Here is a 20,268-nt window from a genome sequence, read left to right as displayed (position 1 = left end):
ACAGCCAACTACTGACAGGTCCTACTAAGCCATGGAACTGGGGCACAGAAACCTTTTCTCCAGGTCACACAAAGAGGTTAGCAGATACCTACCCTAGGTTGTCTGGCTTTAGATTTAGAAAGGAGAAAATTTGGGGAAGAAAGGTCCCAGCCTTGGGAGTCAGCCTCTGTCACCAATTACTTAAGAGACCCCGGGCAAGTTATCTGAGCTTTAGTTTCCTGTTTTTTTTTTTTTTTGAGACAGTCTTACCCTGTCGCCCCAGTAGAGTGCCCTGGGGTCACAGCTCACACAACCTCGAACTCTTGGGCTTAAATTAGCTGGGACTACAGGCGCCTGCCACAATACCTGGCTATTTTAAGAGGCGAGGTCTTGCTCTGGCTCAGGCTGGTCTTGAACCTGTGAGCTCAGGCCATCCACCCGCCTTGGCCTCCCAGTGTGTTAGGATTACAGATGTGAGCCACTGCGCTTGGCCTCCTCATCTGTTAAAATGGGAAGGACCTATGAATGATCAGAGATGGTGCTGGTGACTCCAGGTGCACAAAGACCACCCCTGGCAGTCTGCCCAAGGATGAACACACATGTCCTTGTGGCCTGGCCAACATGTGCTCATCGTCTTTAGGAACTCGCCTTGCAGAGCAGAGGGCAGCTCCTCCACAGGCTTCCCGAGGCATAGGCAGCAGGTGGTAGTGCACACTGCCCCACCGGGGGGCAGGGAGACGGGAACTTGGTGCTGGAAGTGGCAGGTGAAAGCATTCTGAGGCAAAAGGATGTGTAAGTGGTTAGCTTTGCGGAGGACCAAGGAAGAGCAGGGTCACTGTCCTGGAGGGCAGTTAGGACGAGGAGTGAGTGCTAGGACCCGGCTGGGGAGAACAGGGGACCCTGCAGGCTCCAGGCTTTTCTGTGGGGGGCAGTGGGAAGCCCTGCAAAGTTCAGGATCCAGCCCTGGTGGAGGGGAGCCCTGCTAGGAGGCTGCTACTGTGGAACAGGGCAGACCCACGAGAGGAGCACAGAGGCCACATGGGGAGCTGCGTGCCTAACTGGACTTGCAGGGAGGAAGATAGGTCTGTAATGAGTCTCAAGGCACCTGTTGGCTATTTAAAGTTGAATTGATTAAAATCCTGAGTAAACCCTGCTAGGGAAGCTAGGGAAGCCTGGAGAAGAGGCACGTGGCTCCCTGTGGCTAGTGGCTACTTAATGAAACAGAGCACAACAGACCCCGCCATCTCCTGGGAGGGCTCTGAATAGCTCTGGTCTAGATCACCCAGAACCTGGGAGATCAGAGCAGAGCTCAAGAGCAGAGGGCAAGCGTCATTCTCTGAGCAATGACTCTATCTTCCCAAGAACACAAACCACAACAGCACGGTTGTCGTAGCTTTAATGAATAAAGCGTCTTCATCTCTACTGAGATGAGGCCACATCAACCGCGGATTTTGCTGCCAAACTATGGATTTTCACTCAAAGACAAATCACCAGCTGGCTGCCCCAGTATGTTCCCCACAGGATACGGATGGTTCTTAGAGAGAAAGAGACCACATATTTATACTGGGAGGATTAATGACACCTGATTTCTCCTGGATCTAAAATTAAATTTGATTCACTATCATTTAAAGAAAATCAGTCGTTTCCGTATATCTTCTCAGAACAATGCTGCTGTCACAAGAGATGTGGGTAGGGCCATCTCTGGATGTGAAGAATGTGTCCCTGCAGACAGAGGATGAGCAGCGCCTGCCTGGGGAGGGCACATGGCATCACTAAATCTTGGAGACCACTGGTGGGTTCCGAGCATCAGTCTCCAGCCACTCAATGAGGATCTGATTCAATTCAGCCGGCCTGGGAGGGGAAAAAAGGGCTGTTTACATGTGTCTTGCCCTCCACCCCCCATGCTAAGGTGAAGGTTTGACGCTAACGGCTCGGCCAGGCTGTGGCCAGCAAAATCAGTCGAGGAAGGCTTGGGGGCAGGGGCACAGGAGACATGTTCTCCCCCCACCCCCCCGATCTCCTTACTTCTCTATCTGTGTCCAGTGCCCACAGTCCTTGATATGTCCCCTTTTTAGGTGGGGGATCTGAAAGAAAACCCCACACAGAGGGTTAACGGGAGAATGCAAATGGGTCTGTTTCAGATTAGTACAACGCGCAACTGTGGCCCCAGGAGGGTACACCTTCCTCTCTGCTCCCCGTGGCAGAGAAAGGAAGGATGAGTGAAGGGGAAAGGAAGTGTCACTCAGGGACGCCACTTGCAGCAGGTGACAGTCAAGTCACCAAGGAAGCCCCGTGTCAGGGAGGTGCCCCAATCCACTGTCCCCTTTGGCATGATGGGGCAAGTCCCCACCACTATCTCCCATCTGGCCAGGAAGCAATTTGTCCCCCCTGTGCAGGCCCGGCCCTCACCCAGTCCTCCATGTGCTTGGACATCTGAGGACGGAGCACAAAGTCCTTCTCTGCTGTCACCATCAAGGCTGGGATCAGGATCTGGGGAGGAAGAACAGAAAATGGAGCAGCCGGGTCCCTCCCTTAGGTTTCTACTATTTTTAATGCAAACCAGAACCTCCACTATCCCCTTTGCAAACCCAAAGATTAGAAACCCATCTTCTGCTTGACAAATGAGGAAACTGAGACCCAGAGATTGACGTGTTCGAAGTCACATGAGAGGCTAAAGCCATGTCTCTCTCAGAGTATGTAATGCTCCTCTGGGGGTGGGCCTGCATTGTCCATGTCACCTCTGGGTGTTACCCTGGACCTAGAGAACGTCCAGGAGACCTGGGCATTCTGTATGCATGCTGCAGTTATGAGGACATAGCCCTGCTCTGTCCCCAGTGCCACCCTCCAAGGGACACACCAGCAAGAAAGAGGAAACCCGGGCAGCGCCTGTGGCTCAGTGAGTAGGGCGCCGGCCCCATACAACGAGGGTAGTGGGTTCAAACCCAGCCCCGGCCAAACTGCAACAACAACAACAAAAAATAGCCGGGCGTTGTGGCGGGTGCCTGTAGTCCCAGCTGCTCGGGAGGCTGAGGCAAGAGAATCATGTAAGCCCAAGAGCTGGAGGTTGCTGTGAGCCGTGTGATACCACGGCACTCTATCAAGGGCAATAAAGTGAGACTCTGTCTCTACAAAAAAAAAAAAAAAGAAAGAGGAAGAAACCCTTGAGTGGAGTCACACCCCAGGGGGGAAGGAGGAAGGCCAGCTGCTCTGTCCACCCCAGCTCTGACCTGGGATCAGATCAGGTGGGGCCAATGGGAGGCCCTGAGAGTGGTTCCCGGGCAACAGCACGGAGCGCGGCACTCACCTTGCGTCCCACGCCTGTGCAGCCCCACTGCCAGTTCCTCTCTATGTTTCGATACCAGTTTAGGGGACCTCTGGGGAATAGATCAGAAAGTAAAGTAGGGAAGCTCTGAGTGGACAGCTGCGCTACAGGAGCCTGCTCTGCCAGGAACCGGCCATCCCAGAAAGAGTAAGACTTTCTGCGGGAACCAGAGCAGAGCGTGGGCTCTTGCCTCGCTGTCCAGCCAGCTCACTTGGCAATGAGGAAACATTTGCCAGGTTTCCTCAGCGAGGCCTTGTGCAGGGACACAGGACTCCACCAAGAGGGCGGACAGCCTCTGAGGAGGGCTGTTGGCAAACACTGCAGCCAGCCCTATAGCACTCTGCGAGGGATGTGGCGTTAGAGGGTGGGGAGGTTGGTTCATCTCTCTTGTCACCCAGGGGAGCCCAGTCCCCACCATTCCCAGGGACCCCAGGGGGTGATGCAGAGGAGCCCCCTCCTCACTGGATACGGGGAAGGGGTTAAAGGCCCTGAAATGTATGCGACTTTTGAGTTTATTTGTGTTTTCGGAAGAAAGACTCCCAACTGTCATCTGATTCTTGGAATACTCATGACTGGAAAACAGTCAAAAACCTCTGCCTGGGGGCCGCCCACACGCTGTGGGGCAGTAAGCTGAGCAACCCCAAATTAGAGCAGGCGTCCAAGCAGAGGCTGGCCTGGCGCTTAGGAGAGCTGTGGTGGACAATCCCGCCTCACCCTCCGCCCACCCTGTCACGTGGGTCTGGGCCCTCTCTCTTTACCTGAAACCGGACTTCTTGAACTGCTGAATGTAGACCTGGATGTCCTCTTCGGTGATGATCTTGCTAGAGCTGGGCTCTTCCGACATCCCCACAAAGAGTCCTCCTGCACAAAGCCACTTGTGGATTCTCCGACGTCCGGGCCTGGCTGGCCCTGAGGTCAGGCACCTCCCTGCCCCCACGTCCCTCCGAATTTACACAACGGGCCTCACGTGCCTTCATCGTCTCTCCTCTCTTCCTTCCCTACAGTGAGCCCGTTGCCTCGAGAGCTCTGAGCTGGGCCCTGGACACTGTCATGGTGGAACGTGACAGTCCCTGCAGCCTGGGCCTTGATGTCTGCCATCACCGCCCCAGGATAAACAACAGCTGCCTCTCCAAAAAACACGCACGGGGTGGGCAGACGCCCTCGGTATTCTAGGCACTGCCAGCCCTTAGCTCTGCGCTCCCTAGACGAAGCCTTTTCCAAACAGCTTAACTGTGTCCCTTTTGCGATAGCTCTCTGTGAGATTCTTGGAGTTTTCACAAATGCTTGCTCTACTTTTCCTCTTAGGTGGGAAGAAAATTGAGGTCAGAGGCACCTATCCTGTCACTTCCTGTGCGCCCGGCAGACCCTCCTACCGTGGCCTTGCTGTGGAATCCTATTGTACCTTCAGGGGGTCCCGGTCCCTCCCAAGGATGACTTGTGATGACAGTAGGCAGACCTGGGGTGACTGCACAAGGTACAGCCCCAAGGGGCATCCATGCTGGTGCCTGAACAGGGCCAACCACCATTCCCAGACTTGGGAAGCCCCAGGGAACAGGCTCTGGGCACTCCAGGCTTTCGTGACATATATCAAAGCAGTGCGTGACTAGGCTCTCTCCTCGGGGCAAGGCTGCTTCCTGCCTCCCAACAGGCTGTGTGGTGGTTCTCTGTGCCTCAGTATCCCCCTGCAGCACCCAGCTGCGTGCTTCCTTCAAACCTGCTGCCCTGTGTCCCTGTGAGAGACCTGGGTATCTGCAGCACCCAGACCCCACTCCTCCGAGTCTGTGCTCAAACATCTGGGGGAGGAATGGGTGAATGAAAGAGCAAGCAACAGTGTGAAAGAATGAATTCAACGGAGGCAGAGTGAGGAGGGAAGGGGATGTCCTCGGAGCAGGGACAAGAGCATACATGGCCGTTAGGGTCAGAGGAGTTTAACCCACTTGACCATTCTAGAATGTTCTGAGACCCATTTTCCTCATTTGTGAAATAGAAATAATAATGGTATTTTCAGGGATGCTATGAGGATCATAAATGACATATCTAAAGGCAGCCAGTCTAGCGTTTGATGCACACAGTTGGTGCTCTAACAGGGGTGGTGGTCACATCACTAATGAAAATACAAGTGAACAATGTCAAGGCCATAGTGTTGGGGCAAGAACAAGGTTCTGTGGGAAGCATGCTGGATCCAGGGCCATGGGAATGAGCCCCAGTCTGTTCTCGACTAGAACTCCTCGCTCATATTCAACCCAGGAGGGACAACAAGGATGGGCTTTGAGTGAAAGTAGAAATGATGGGAGCCCAGGCAGAGAAGGGACCAGTGGCCCATGGTGGAGGAGGCGAGGCAGGTGCCCAGCCCACACCACCGACCCTGCAGAGGGTGGCTCTCTATCCTGGGCTTGGGTCCTTATCAGTGGAGGGTGGGATTGCCCTGGACAAGCTCTAAGACTCCTGAGAAACATCCTGAACCCTCAGATCCCCAGAGGAAAGGCTCTGGAGCCTGTGGTCAGGGCTAAGGTTAGAGGGAGGGGCAGTCAACATGAGGGCTGGAAGGTTCCGGGCTTCTGCCCATAGCAGATAGAGGGAAAAACATTCATGTTACATTCAGCTGGTTCTAGATGTGGCCTTCCCACCTCCCTTCTTTCCCGGAAATGTCTCTTACCCCTTTCACAGACGTTTTGCACGGATAAAATAGTCTGTAGAAAGAAAAGAGTTAGTAATAACATCATTAAGGTGAGCCCAGGAAACACACTAGTACAGCTTATCCAAAACCCTGTCGCAAAAAAGACCAGTGGCTGTTGTGCAGATGACAGCAAACGTGCTAAGCCCCCTCTCTCTCCCCTGCCCCCCAGGAGTCACAGTGAAGAGGGTGCCAACTAACAGCCAAAGCTTGGGGCCAGGGCTGCTCCAGGGCACTGGCAGACCATGGCGGTGTAAGGATGTTAGTCTATGAGAAAGTGGGACTAAGACATGGATCCTCTGGTCTCTGGAAGGTGGGAAGTTAGGGATGAGCCGCCCCCCACAGTAAATCTTGAGGCCTGATATGCTGTAACTGAGGAGTGCTAAGAGGAATGCAAACAAAGAAAACCACCCCTGGGTGGCACGGGCTGACTCCACAAACGCTCGGATTTGAATTTATGCTATCTGCATGATCTGGAACCCTCACGGCGTGAAGTAAGCAACAACAACAACATGAGCCTGGGCTGCTCGTACTCCCAGAACGCCTGCAGAAGAAATCCTAAACCCCTCAAGAGGGTCATTTCCTCCATCCAAACTGAAGCAGACTGGTACAGGTTAAGCGTTTCTGAAGACAAGCTCACAAATCAAAATTACAAAACACACACACACACACACTTGACCTATTGCAAGAGATAGCAAATGTAGCAAATAGTAAACTAAGACTCTCCCAAAGCACAAAATAATAGAACATGCAAAGAGAGAGACAGAAAGAAAGAGAATGACTAATGAGCATACTTACAATGATTAAAGACACAAGAAATCAGAATGATTTGGAGAAGAACCAAAGGCCAGATGTGGTGGCTTATGCCTATAATCCCAGCACTTTGGGAGGCCAAGGCAGGCAGATCGCTTGAGGATAGGGAGTTCAAGATCAGCCTGGGCAACATAGCTAGATCCCATCGCTATAAAAAATAAAAAAAATTAGGCAGGTGAATTGGCATGTGCTTGTAAGTCCCAGCTACTCTGGAGGCTGAGGTGGGAGGATAGTTTGAACTTAGGAGTTTGAGGTGGCAGTGAGCTGTGATCATGCTATTATACTCAAGCCTGGGCAACAGAGTGAGATTCTGTCTTAAATAAAAATAAAACTTTCACACATAAAAAAAATAAATAAACCTGTTCATTGAAATGAAAAAGAAAATATCCAAGATGCATTGAACCACTACAACATCTAAGGCAGACAATTAATATATAAGAAAGTAGACCTGAGGCCAAGTGCTCACAAGCAATGACATAAGCTCGTAAAGGAAAATAATGGTCAGCCTAGAATTCTATACTCAGATAAACCATTATTCAAGATTAAAAGCAAAATAAAGACATTTTCAGACCAAAAAACTCTGAGTTAACCACTAACAGACTGTTATGGAGAAAACTACAAAAGCAGATACTCAAGAATAAAGAAACTGAACTCAGTGTGAATGAGTGAGGTGCAAGAGGGATCAGCAAAGAAACTGGAAAACTTGGGAAAGTCTCAGTAGGCACTGACTGTATATAAAACAACAACAGTGATAAGGACTGCTGACACCTAAGACAGGAGGGTGCGGGTGACCTAGTTATAAAACATTCTAAACACCTTTGGTTGTTCAAGAAAAGAATTAAAGATATCAATTAGTTTGGCACTTGGGTAAGTCAATTATGTATATTAAAATGGTAAAGGTGATAACAGTGTAATTTCCAGACTGTTGCTTTTATAATCATTCTCTGATCTTGTGTAAAAATGGGTGTGACTTTTCCCCCATTAACCAGCAGAGTGAGGACCCCAATAACCCTGACCATAGAAGTCAAAGGAAAGAAAGCCCAATGCTAAATTCCCAGGCCGTGGCTTCTGCATGGCAGGCCCCTCTGGGCCTCCTGTTGCCCCTTCCCGCCTCACCTCATCAGTTGCTCTGAAGAAGGTTTTGAAAGTCCGATTCAGGTTCTGTTCCAGTTCAGCTTCAGCCACTCCCTAAAACAATCAAGAAAGCAAAATGACGGCCCCCTCAGAAATCTTAAAATAGTACCTGTGCCCTAACTGACAGCAAGAAGCCCCCAGCCACTGTCCTAGCCAGTCCAAATCCATTAGAACTGCATTAGTTTGAACTGCATCTTGAAACACAGGGTTTTTAAAGAATGATAAAATAAAATGTGAGATGCCGCCAGTGGCCCTGGGGAAGTGGGTGCACGTTTGCTGCCTTGTGTGTTTTTCACGTTTCTCACAGGGAGAGTGCGTGACTTCTAACACTCCCTTGGGAAGAACAGGGAGGGGGCTGAGATAGGAACAGGCTGATGGGTGGTAAAGGGCTCGAGATTTCGAGAAGCCTGGTGGAAGAGCCAGAAGCTGAGCCAAAGCTATTCCACTCGTGGATCTAAATTCTACTGTGATAATTTCAAAACCAACTCCTTTGATTTGGGTCTAATCACAGACCATCCGCCTGCCAAGGGACTGTCTTCCTGCAGACAGGCAGCGAGACGAGCATTGTTAAAGAGGCCGGACTCATATCCTTTTGGTGACAAACTACCAGGTCCTCCCACCTCCTGTGAGCAGTGTTACAGTTAATCGCCTCGGGGTGGGGAACCTGCAGCCTTCTGATTTCAAGACTGTTCTTTTTTAAGCACCAAAGAAGACAAGAAAAGCTTCTTCTTTCTCCACTGCACCCTTTTTAATAAAAGCATTTGTTCTGTAAAATTTGGATTCAGTCAAAAGGCGACACTTATGGACCTAGAAGGCCACTCCTGGGAGATGCCAAATAGGGATGAAACTTTCCTGATGATCTAGAGGGTGGGAATGGGGGTGGTTGAGGGCAAAGGAGAAGTGACTGGGTCACTGAAGAATCCTGGGGGCTCAGGGCCCAGACGCTTTAGCTCCCCCTCCCTTCCCTCCTACCCAAACCCTCCAACCAGGAGCACTTCAGCAAAGTGGATGCTGAGACAGGAGCACAGGTGAAGGTGGCCCATGGCAAGGGCTGTAGAAATCTATCAGTGAATTGTACTCTAGGGGCTGCGGGCTTCTAGTTCATGGCTTTTTGGAGCATTAAAGGACAAGGTTAATCCAACAGTTGAAAGCTGTTCCAGAAACAGGTTTTTTATTTTATTTTATCATAGCTGTGTGCATTAATGCAATTATGGGGTACAATGTGAGTTCCAGAAACAGTTTGGGGAAAGATAGTTAGCTCTCCCTGAGGCAGGGGTCCAAGACATAACTGTTCAGAAATAATAAAGACCCTTTATTTATTTCAATCCCTAAGGGACTGGCGCTATGGGAGGAAATCCAGCAAGGGTGGCTATGCCAACCTACCCCCTCTCTTCTAATGGTTCACCTGCATGTGCCTAGGTACAAGCCAAACTGCATCCCAGGATGTTACTTGCCCACCTCACTGGTTTAACACATCGTGACTTCCCCCAAGAACACCCACTTCTCTCCAGTTTGGACTTCAAGGCCGGACCCCCGCACCGCCTTCTTCATGAACTCCCCCCACCAAAGGAGAGCTCCATTCTTCCTGGATTCCGCAGAACCCTCAGCACACGCTCCAGGGCCACCTTGTTCTCAACAGTATTTGTGGCTGCTCCTGGGATAGAGCAGGAGCTGGAAGCACGTTTCCAGAGAGGAGGATCCTGAAGCCACGTCTACAGAGAGTTCACCCCAGTGCCTTGTCGGCCTTGGTCCCTGCACACTGTCAAGGTCACCTTTCAATGTGAGTGCGTAGCACAGTGGTAGCACAGGAGAGGAGGAGGCATTTATCATCCAGCAGTGCTGGGTCTGGGGTTGGAGATTTTCTGATGAAAGCCTTGTCTCTGTGTTAATTACACTCCCTCCTTTTGGTAAGATTCAATTACAATGGAGAATCAATGGGTCCTTCGGAACGCCATGATGGATGCTAAGGCAGGAAATAGCCGTGGGGAGAAGTACATTCAAGTGATCGATGCGAACCCTGGTCAGCCCCGTGTGCTGCCCGTACATAGTTGTCCTTCTTATTTATTGAGAGCAGTCCCTGTCCCAGAAACAGCTGCTGTTCACGAGCTCAGGGATACATTTCAGTGTTTAGAGGAATCGGCAAAAGGCTGGACAGAGCTTTGACCTCAAATGACCCTTCAAAACGCAAACGGATGCCAAAAGCGTCAATACAAGATCAAAGAAAGCAAAAAAGTAAAAAAAAAAAAAAAAAGTTGTTGACCCACAAAAAAGCACATCAGATGGGCAGGGAGAACAGGGTAAAGGTCAGGGCCAAAACGAGAGAAGATAACAATGTTTGTGCTCTGCTTACGTGCCCAGCCAGGGACCATCCGTCTCTGATCTACAAAGGGTAAGATTATATTTTTAAGTCCCACAGAGCAATGACAAATTTCCAGTTTGCCCAGTGGGACAGAAGCTCCTCCTTTTGTGGCCTGAACATAGGAGTTAAAGGACAAACTCTAGAATCGAACACATCTTGAAGCCCAGGCAACCACCATAGCCGGGCAACTTCCTCCCCACAGGCTTTGGTTTCCTTATCTGTAAAATGGGAGTTTTGTGAGGAGTGAATGAGATAAGGCCTGTTTCTCACCAATGCCTGACACACAGGCACATGCTAATAAATGGTAACCTATTCCCATTCTGATCTCCAGCACTGAACTTGTGGAATCTCATCACAGCCGTCTGGGTTTAGATCTGGTCTTCTCACCAGCCTGTGAGTTTCTTAGGGACGCACACTGTATCTTACTCATGTTTTGATTACCACTGCTACAGCAGGGCAATGGCAGGTACCCGACAAGGGCAAGGCAGGGCGAGGAAGGGGGGAGGAAGAGAGGGAAGGAAGAGTGAAGGAAGCGGCGGGTGCAGCCTGTGTGGGCACGCCTCCTAAAGGACCACCTGGCTTGTGGCTCCTGTTTTGTCTGCTTCTACAGAGGGATGATATTCACTAAACAACTAATTCCCCTCCAGAAGACCAGCTGAACAGCGCCCTACAGAGCCAAGTCATCCCGACACACCTGCTCCATTGTTACCTCAAAGCTACCCCCTGCTGCGGGCAAACTGTAGACAGCGGAGGTTCTAAATTAAGCACCCAGGACAGAGCCTTAGGAATTCCTTGGTCCCAGGCTTTGTCTCAGAGATCTCTGAGGTCATTTAAAGATAAAGAGTTCCTTAGAGCCAACTTGGAAAGGAGCAGAATGACTTGGAGTGAATCCAACCTGAGAATTCATCAGAATGCTAAGAGTGGCCTCTCTTACTACCCACCCGCCTCCCCCCCCTTTATTTTAAACTTAAAATCACAGAAACTTTTCTGTTGAAAGGTAACTTTTCAGCTCTCGTCTCCTTAAGTTTCTGCGGCTTCCTGATCAGTATCTCTCATCTCCCCCACGTTCTGGAGACATATTTCCCACTGCCCGTGAAACACGTCTGTCAATAGACATCTTGTCGCACTCTTCAATGTGACAATTACAATTAACCTTAAAAACCAATAAAAGTGGGCCAGGTGCAGTGGCTCATGCCAGTATCCCAGCACTCTGGGAGGCTGAGGCTCAAGGAGTTCAAGATCAGTCTGAGCAAGAGAGAGACCCCGGTCTCTAAAAATAACCAGGCGCCTATAGTCCTAGCTACTGGGGAGGCTGAGTCAAAAGGATCACTTGAGCCCAGGAGTATGAGGTTGCTGTGAGCTATGAGGCCATGGCCTTCTACCAAGGTGAAAGTGAGACTCTTGTCTCCACAAAAAAAAAAGTAAATATAATTTTTGATGAAATATGGTTTATTCACATCCCAGGGTCATCACCCTCCAATCTAGTGAGTTGCATAGTTGTTCCCCTAAAAGGTATATCCAAGTACTGACCCCCTTATTTGGAAAAAAGGTTTTTGCAGATAAAGTTCAGAATCTCAAGATGAAATCATGTTGGATGTATGGTGGGTCCTAAATCCGATGATTTTAGTCCTTAGAAGAGAATGTGAGGGAGATGAGCGGCAACCCCTGGAAGCCAGGAGTGCCGCCTAGGGGATTCTCACTCAGATCCCCCACAGGGAGCCCGGCCCACTGACACCCTGATTTGGGGTGTATAGCCTCCAGGGCAGTCAGAAAACAAGGTTCTGCTATTTTAAGCCACCAAGCTTGTGGTAATCTGTATGGTGGCGCCGGGACACTAATACATCTCTTCAAGGGGTATCTTGATTTGGGGGTGGGGATAGTTGGGGAGGGGTAAGGAACTAGGGTCACATCACCTTAGGCTCAGTGGGGCCATACACCCCCCCAAGAGCAGCAGGTGCCCAGTGTGCAGGCCACAGGGTATGGCCTGGGAGTCCCAGGGCACACAGAGCCCCCGACTTCTCTTCACCCCCACAGTTTGTGCCCTGTAGACTCAGGGCACTCAACCCACTGCCTGGGGAGCCCTAGAAAGGCAGGATTTGATTCAAAAGACCAGGGTTTTGTCTGCACTCTCCACTCACAGTGCAGGCAGGGTGGCATTCTCAGTCCCTCATTTCCAGGGAGGTCCCCCGAGGTGGTAGGACCACACGTCGGCCTCCACTATGCCACACACATCTCTTCTCAGGGACAGCTGCCCTCCGCATCAACCCAGTGGCAGTTTCTCCTTCTTAATCCTCCCTTTTGTTTTTTGCCAAGCCTTAGATAGGTCCGCCTGAGAAAATGCACTTAATCAGGTCTATTGTTTCATTGATGAGACCGAGGGGCAACTGCTTAAATCAAATTACAGCTTCCACAAAGCCTGAGCCCAGCCCAGCCTCCCACCCTTTAGAGCAGCGGTTCTCAACCTGTGGGTCGCGACCCACAGGAACTGTATTAAAGGGCTGCAGCATTATGAAGGTTGAGAACCACTGCTTTAGAGTTAACAGCAGAAGGCAAGGTCCAGGTGGGAAGATGGAGCTTCCCACTGACCCGGGAATTGGGGCTCAAAACTGGGCTTGTGTTCTCTGCTTGCCCAGACAACAATAACTCAAATTCCTGGGAAATTCTAGAGCAGAGTTCTCTAAAACAGGCTAGAAGACATAGCCAGGTGGTTGTCTCTGAGGTCAAAAATGCCAATGGATAGAATCATCCAGAATCTTTGGCTGCTGTCTGGCCAGACAAGAGAGAAACGGAGATTCCACTGAAAGGACCCAAGGCCCTCGGGGGTCACCCTTTTCCCTCCATCTCCCTGCTCATATTTGGATGGTGCGCTCTCTCTCTCTCTCTCTCTTCACGACAGCACCAAGTAGGGAAGTGGCTGTATCCACGGAGACTCTCAAATTGACAGCTGTCAAGGTCAGCAGACAGATCATAAATGAGAATGCTGGAGTCCAGACTCCTCAGTACTTGGTTCTTTTTACCATAACACAACCAATTTAAGAAAAAGAAGACAATGCCAAGGTTCTCTTCCATACAATGCACAAAATGATAGTTAAGGGCCTGGTTGCACTTTCTTTTAACATGTATTATTCAGCTGTGAAAAATAATCCAAGTAATGCCCCTCAACAGAAGATTGGTTAAATAAACCATGGTCCATGGTGAAACTCCATGCAGCCATTAAAAATGAGATAAATCTGTATGTGAGGACAGGAAAATCTGTTCAAGAGCTAGTAAATCTTCATTTCTATTTTAAAAGTATATATACACGCCGTGCATGTGTGTATATACACATATCATGTTTGCTTAATAGTATATTTCAAAAATGTCTAAGGCCAGGTGCAGTGGCTCACGCCTGTCATCCTAGCACTCTGGGAGGCCGAGGTGGGTGGATTGCTTCAGCTCAGGAGTTAAGAGAGCAGCCTGAGCAAGACTGAAATCCCACACCCACTAAAAATAGAAAAACTAGTGAGGCGTGGTGCAGGCACCTGTATCCCAGCTACAGGAGGCTGAGGCAAGAGGATCATTTGAACCCAAGAGTTTGAGGTTGCTGTGAGCTATGATGCCACAACACTCTACCAAAGACAACAGAGTGAGACTATGTCTCCAAAAAAAAAAAAAGCAAGCCGGGTGGCGCCTGTGGCTCAAGGGAGTAGGGAGACAGCCCCATATGCTGGAGGTGGTGAGTTGAAGCCCAGCCCCGGCCAAAAACTGCAAAAAAAAAAAAAAAAAAAAAAAAAAAAAAGCCTGTGAAATACCAAACTATTAATAATGATACTAGTAGTTTCTAGGAGGATAAAGGAAGATTTAAGTTTTTATTTTATTTTATTTTTTTGTAGAGACAGAGTTTCACTTTATTGCCCTCAGTAGAGTGCCGTGGCGTCACACAGCTCACAGCAACCTCCAACTCCTGGGCTTAGGCAATTCTCCTGCCTCAGCCTCCCGAGTAGCTGGGACTACAGGCGCCCACCACAACACCCAGCTATTTTTTTTGTTGCAGTTTGGCCGGGGCTGGGTTTGAACCCGTCACCCTCGGTATATGGGGCTGGCGCCCTGCTCACTGAGCCACAGGTGCTGCCCAGTTTTTATTTTATTTTATTACATATATTTTTAAAGACAGAGTCTCACCTTGTCACCCTTGGTAGAGTGCCGTAGCATCATGGTTCACAGCAACCTCCAACTCCTGGGCTTAAGCGATTCTCTTGCCTCAGCCTCCAGAGTAGCTGGGACTACAGGCGCCCACCACAACGCCTGGCTATTTTTTGCTGCAGTTTGGCCGGGGCTGGGTTGATCCTGCCACCCTCAGTATATGGGGCCAGTGCCCTACCCACTGAGCCACAGGTGCCACCCAAGATTTAAATTTTTACTTTACACAACTTAGGATTCTTTTTTTTTTTTTTTACATAGCAAGCATTGATTATTTATAATGGAAAAAAATGTCTAAAAAATAAACTGCAACTAATTACTCCCTCTAGCCTGATGGAGCTACTGTGTTCTAGAGATGAAGAAAAACCCAGCCCCATTAAGGAGAAGGAAACTCATGTATGGATGTGGGGGTCCTCTTCAGCCTTTCCCCTTAACTACTGCCTGTAATTCTCTGTCCACACATTCTGTTTCCTAGTTTCTCATCTGGTTAAATACTTAAACAAAAGGAGGTTTCGGTGCCTGAAATCTCAATATCTCTCTCTCTCTCTCTTACGCACGCGCGCGCGCACACACACACACACACACACACACACACGCCACCTACTTTCCCCTAAAGAAATATAAATACATACAAAGAAATAAAAATAGAAGAAGGGCCACAGGCTATACTGGATATATTCTGGTTTCCGGGGCTGAGGGGCTCCGAGCTACCCCCAGGCTAAGTGAGGACTTTGAGCATCCTAAGAATTAAAAAATAGGGGTGGTGTCTGTGGCTCCGTGGGTAGGGTGCTGGCCCCATATATCAAGGGTGGTGGGTTCAAACCCGGCTCCGGCCAAACTACAACAAAAAAATAGCCAGGTGTTCTGGCGGGCGCCAGTCCCAGCTACTCGGGAGACTGAGGCAAGAGAATCGCCTAAGCCCAGGAGTTGGAGGTTGCTGTGAGCTATGACACCACAGCACTCTATGGAGGGCGATAAAGTGAGGCTTTGTCTCTTAAAAAAAAAGAAGAATTAAAAAATAGAACAGGTCTGTGGCGGGCGCCTGTAGTCCCAGCTACTCGGGAGGCTGAGGCAAGAGAATCGCTTAAGCCCAGGAGTTGGAGGTTGCTGTGAGCTGTGTGAGGCCACGGCACTCTACCGAGGGCCATAAAGTGAGACTCTGTCTCTACAAAAAAAAAAAAAAAATAGAACAGGTCAGCTTGTCTTTACTGTCAGAACCTCCTCATTCCTTTCCAATGATACAAATGGAAAGCCTGTTATCTCTTCTCTTAGAAGGAAAGAAAAACCTTTTTAGTTTCCACCAGACTTGGCAGATTCCCAGGACGAGGCAGCTCAGGGCTCACGGGGCTAGTGGAGCTGAATGGCAACGCGGAGAGTTAATCTAAGTCTCACCCTGGGGGTTCTACACAGATGGGATAAGAGGCAGGGGGGATGGGGGCACCCACTGCGCAGATGGAGCCCTCGTGGGGCTGCGTGAGCCCAGAGTCACCTGAGTGCTCCCGGGGAGAAGTGGGACAAACCACAGGTGCCCCTTCCTGGCTGGGGGGGAGGGAGGCAGGGGAGAGGGACTCCAGCACTTTCCTCCAACCAAAGAGTTGCTCTACTGTGCTGTATGTTATTGGTTTTATTTATTGACCCAAAGTCAGCTTAAGTATAATGCTATTACCTGTTTGAAAACCACCCACTTTGCAGAAGTGGAAACTGAGAGCCAGAGACAGGAAGTGCCGTGCACACTCACTTCCTTAGATAGCAGGAACCAGACAGGCTGGCAGGGGTCACCTTCCCCTGCAGACCAGCCCCCTGCCCCTGATGACTAGTCCCAGCTGCCAGATTCACCCCAAACTGGTTGCCGGGTGCCTTCCCACGGCCAGATCCCCAGTCTGAATATCTAACATTTCCCTGCCAAGGGGCTTTGTTCTTAAGAACAAAACCATTCCCCCAATTCTAATCGCAGATTTAAACCCAGCTGCTGCAAGAGAACAATAGAAGTACTGATTTTTCTACATCATTGTAACAACCTTTGAAACAAAAACTTTGTCCTCTGTAGGGCTGCAATTACTAAGCATCTCTCTCCTCTCAGGTCACTTTTTCAATCAGAATTTTGTCCTGATTGGTTCCTCCTTTCCCCACTTAGATCCCTACAGCACACAGAATAAAGTCCAAGCTCCCTTACGGGGCTTAGCGAGAGGCATGTGGCCTCTGTGGTCAAACAAGCAAGGGGGTAGCTGTCCTAATCCAGCCTCCTAGCTGGTCCTGGGCTAGCTGGTGACCCCCTCAGAGCCTCTCTTTGCTTAGCTGAGAAGATAAGAGAAGATTAGGATCATATTGGTGCTCAATAAAAAGCTGTAGGTACAACCCAAGTGTCCACCAGTAGGGTGAATGAATAAACAGGACGTGTTATCCTGGAGTATGATTCAGTCTCTAAAAAGAAGGAAATTCCGACACCTGCCACACCATGGATGATCCTTAGAGACATTATATGAAGTGAAATAAGCCAGTCATAAGAAGACAGACGTTGTGGGATGCACTTATATGAGGCCCCTCCAGTAGCCAAGTTCACAGACAAAGTAGAAGGGTGGCTGTCAGGGGCCGGAGATGGGCAGGATGAGGAATCAGTGTTTAATGGGACAGAGCTTCAGCTTCCAGAGATGAAAAAGTTCTGGAGATGGATGGTGGTACTGGTTGCACAAAGATGTGGATGTACTTAATGTCCCTTGAAGACGGTTAAGAAATGGTAAATTTTATGTTATGTGTATTCTGCTACGATGTTAAAAAAAAGAAAAAAAATTTCAATAAGCTAAATACTGTAAACGTGGTTTGATCAAAATATGACATGATAATACTATTACAATTATCCCTCAGTATCCAAGGAGGATTGGTTTCCAAAAGCGGTGGGTTTCCCCAGCCTCGTGGCCAGGGCCCATGCAGGGGGAGGCTCTCCACGGGCACTGAGCTACATTCCCCATCCCAGGATCTCACAGAAGCAGAACTTCGTGCACAGCCCTGCAGCGCCCACATGGGCCCACCACCCGAGGCACACACACAGAAATGCCTTCACCTGGATGGCACCAACTGAGTGCCGCAGCCAGTTTCACCTGGGCCCATTGGTAAACTCATTTCTGTCCCAAAGGCCGCAGACAGAGACACGCAAATGGGAAGGAGAGAGGGAGAGGACGGACAAACCCTTGGGGGCCCACACTTACTGGTTCTTGGAAGTAGAGCTGGTAATCGAAAACTGGGTTGGCTTTGATAAACTCCATGGAGGACTTATTGGGATTTGCTGGTAAGAAGGGAGTATTCAAACTGGCCACTGCCCTATAGAAATGAGAGACAACAAGACATAGACCCGTAAGAAGAGAGTCTACAAGAACAAGCAAGGACCGTGTGTGTCAGAACTGAAACTCAGAGCGGGGAAATCACATGTACAAGATCTCAACTAGCAGCGTATGGGAGAATGGGATCAGAATTCACATTTCTTAATTCATAGTGTTTTTTTCTCCCATTAACCTGCAATATTTCTCACCTACTTGCTTTAGACACCTAGATACACACACACACACACACACACACACACGTACACACACGCGCAGTAGATCAACCTATTACAATATGGAGACATTTGAATCTCTCTCTAGTTTTTAAAAATGCATTCTTTTTTTTCCTTCTCTTTATTCACTCACTGTATCTCCTCGGGGTTGAGTTTAATTCTGCGTGAAATAGTAGAGGAGAGAGAAAATAAAATAAATATAGTTTCTCTCCTCCAGGAACTTATTATAATTTAATAAGGAAGAAAAGAAAATACACACGGATCTCATTATGGGGCTAGAGTAGTCACGGGAGTCCAAGGAGGGAGGAATTTCTGGCTTTGTGCATCATGGAAGACCTTATGGACAAGGGAGCATTTGAACTTGGTTTTAAGGGTGGGGAGAGTTGAAGAGGGGACACGCCAGCTGGGAGGATGCATCACCAGGTAGCAGGAGCAGGGGCTAGAAGGGGGCAAAGCTTACAATTGTGCTGGGGCATGTTGGAAAATTAAAATAGAAAGGCAGGGGGAGTCTGGACATGAAAGGCCTGAGTCTGACCTTGATGCTGTAGAAACCAAAAAAAAAAAACAAAAAAACCCTGGAGGGCTTCTGAGAAGAGGGGAGGATGGCTCAAAGTTGCAGTCGGAAGGATTAATTAAGTGATGCCAGGTCACATGGGTGCAGAGAGAGAAACCAGAGCACAGAGACCCAGCCAGCAGACCACTGTGTTCTCACCCTAGGAGGGAGCGGGGTGGACGACAGCAACAGGGATGGAAAGGAGGGGTGTGGCTCAGCGCTCGTAGCTCAGTGAGTAGGATGCCGGCCACATACACCAAAGCTGGTGGGTTGGAGTCTGGCCTGGGCCTGCTAAACAACGACAACTGCAACCAAAAAATAGCTGGGCGTTGTGGTGGGCGCCTGTAGTCCCAGCTCCTCGGGAGGCTGAGGAAAGAGAATCGCTTAAGCCCAGGAGTTTGAGGTTGCTGTGAGCTGTGATGTCACAGCACTCTACCGAGGGTGACATAGTGAGACTCTGTCTCAAAAAAAAAAAAAAGAAAGAAAGAAAAGAAAAGGAGGGATGGATTTGAGAATGAACACAGCTTGTCGCTACACTTTCCTTGGCTCATTCAAGGGAATGCAATCTACGAAATAAATTTTTGGTGAACCCGAGTCTTAAGAACAGAGTTCTTATTTCCTCTTTGAAAGAGAGAGAGGACACAGAGAGAGAGAGAGAGAGAGAGAGAAGCTAGAGAGATTTGCAGAATAATGATGTGAAGACTTCAAAAATATTTTAGGAGACTTTAAAAATATTTTAGCCATTCGATTCTTTCCAGTCTTTGATATAATCCTACCATTTGAGCCGGGAGGGAAGCTAAACAAAGTTCCCTGACAATTCTGATCTTATGAACTTGGCCAAATACAAGGAACTACATAGTTTAGTTGGGAAAATATGATGATGTTTATTTAGCTCGCTGAGACCTGAGGCTGAAGTGGGAGGTCAGACAGGCTTTAACTGCAGCTGACCAGCTCAGGCGGAGCATAGCCACGCAGGCCAGCTGGGTAGGAGCTCCCATCACCACTCTGTGGTTGAGCAAGGCAAGGGCTACGAAGTGAAGTGGTTTGTCACATAGCCAGGTCAAGGCAGAAGTGACTCCCCCTCCAGGGCTGAAGTCTCTCTTGGGGCTTATCTCTACAAACCCGACTAATGCTGCGGCCTCTACCCACAGCCCTCAAGGTCAGCCGTGACTCCTCTGCGTTCCCACCGGCCACTCCGGCCCCAAGTTATTTTACCCACTGCCTGTAACTGGAACAGTTGTTGTTTCCTTGGACTTGAGCTCATTAGGCCTTCTGGGGCCTGTGTCCATGAGCACTAAAGAGCTAAGGGATCACTGCCTTCCCAGGTTACCCACTTATTTACAGTAACTTTTCCAGAAGTGTTCTGGGAGTCGAGATCGGAACAATTCTCATGGGAACGAAAGCCCAGTCTCACCCACATCTTGCTGCTCGAGGTTGAATTACCTTACTCTCTCCGGGTAAAAGAGAGCCATGTTCCACACCAGCATGCCTCCCCAGTCATGGCCGATGAACACAGCCTGCGACAGGCCCTGGGGAGGGAGAAGGAAGGAAGCTGAACATGGGCAGATGTCTGGAGTGGGGTGCTAAGGGTGCAAAGGCCACCGGTCCCAAGAGGCCCAGCCCTCAGCCAGCCTTCTGATATAAAGGCTGCTCAGAATGTCCCTTCAAAGCCACCCCCAACCAACCCAGACCCTCAGCACAAACAGCT

The 20,268-nt window shown here is 49.4% G+C and overlaps 1 protein-coding gene across 2 annotated transcripts in view; it reads right to left on the bottom strand.

The window, feature by feature from the left end:
* Positions 1 to 1,358: 1,358 nt before the first annotated feature.
* The window catches only part of EPHX2 (epoxide hydrolase 2), a 44,768-nt gene continuing 25,858 nt past the window's right edge, over positions 1,359 to 20,268 (bottom strand). For both annotated transcript variants that reach the window (XM_053578386.1, XM_053578387.1), the window contains 9 exons: positions 20,004 to 20,089; positions 17,664 to 17,775; positions 7,905 to 7,976; positions 5,958 to 5,991; positions 4,060 to 4,162; positions 3,284 to 3,353; positions 2,389 to 2,469; positions 2,005 to 2,063; positions 1,359 to 1,830 (listed from right to left, as the gene is read on the bottom strand). In XM_053578386.1, the coding sequence (XP_053434361.1) occupies positions 1,752 to 1,830; positions 2,005 to 2,063; positions 2,389 to 2,469; positions 3,284 to 3,353; positions 4,060 to 4,162; positions 5,958 to 5,991; positions 7,905 to 7,976; positions 17,664 to 17,775; positions 20,004 to 20,089 (696 nt within the window). In that variant the 3' untranslated portion in view covers positions 1,359 to 1,751. The remainder of the gene's footprint in view (positions 1,831 to 2,004; positions 2,064 to 2,388; positions 2,470 to 3,283; positions 3,354 to 4,059; positions 4,163 to 5,957; positions 5,992 to 7,904; positions 7,977 to 17,663; positions 17,776 to 20,003; positions 20,090 to 20,268) is intronic.

This window comes from Nycticebus coucang, chromosome 24 (assembly GCF_027406575.1).
Source record: "Nycticebus coucang isolate mNycCou1 chromosome 24, mNycCou1.pri, whole genome shotgun sequence".
Lineage (NCBI taxonomy): Eukaryota > Metazoa > Chordata > Mammalia > Primates > Lorisidae > Nycticebus > Nycticebus coucang.
This window is presented reverse-complemented; position numbering and strand designations above follow the sequence as displayed.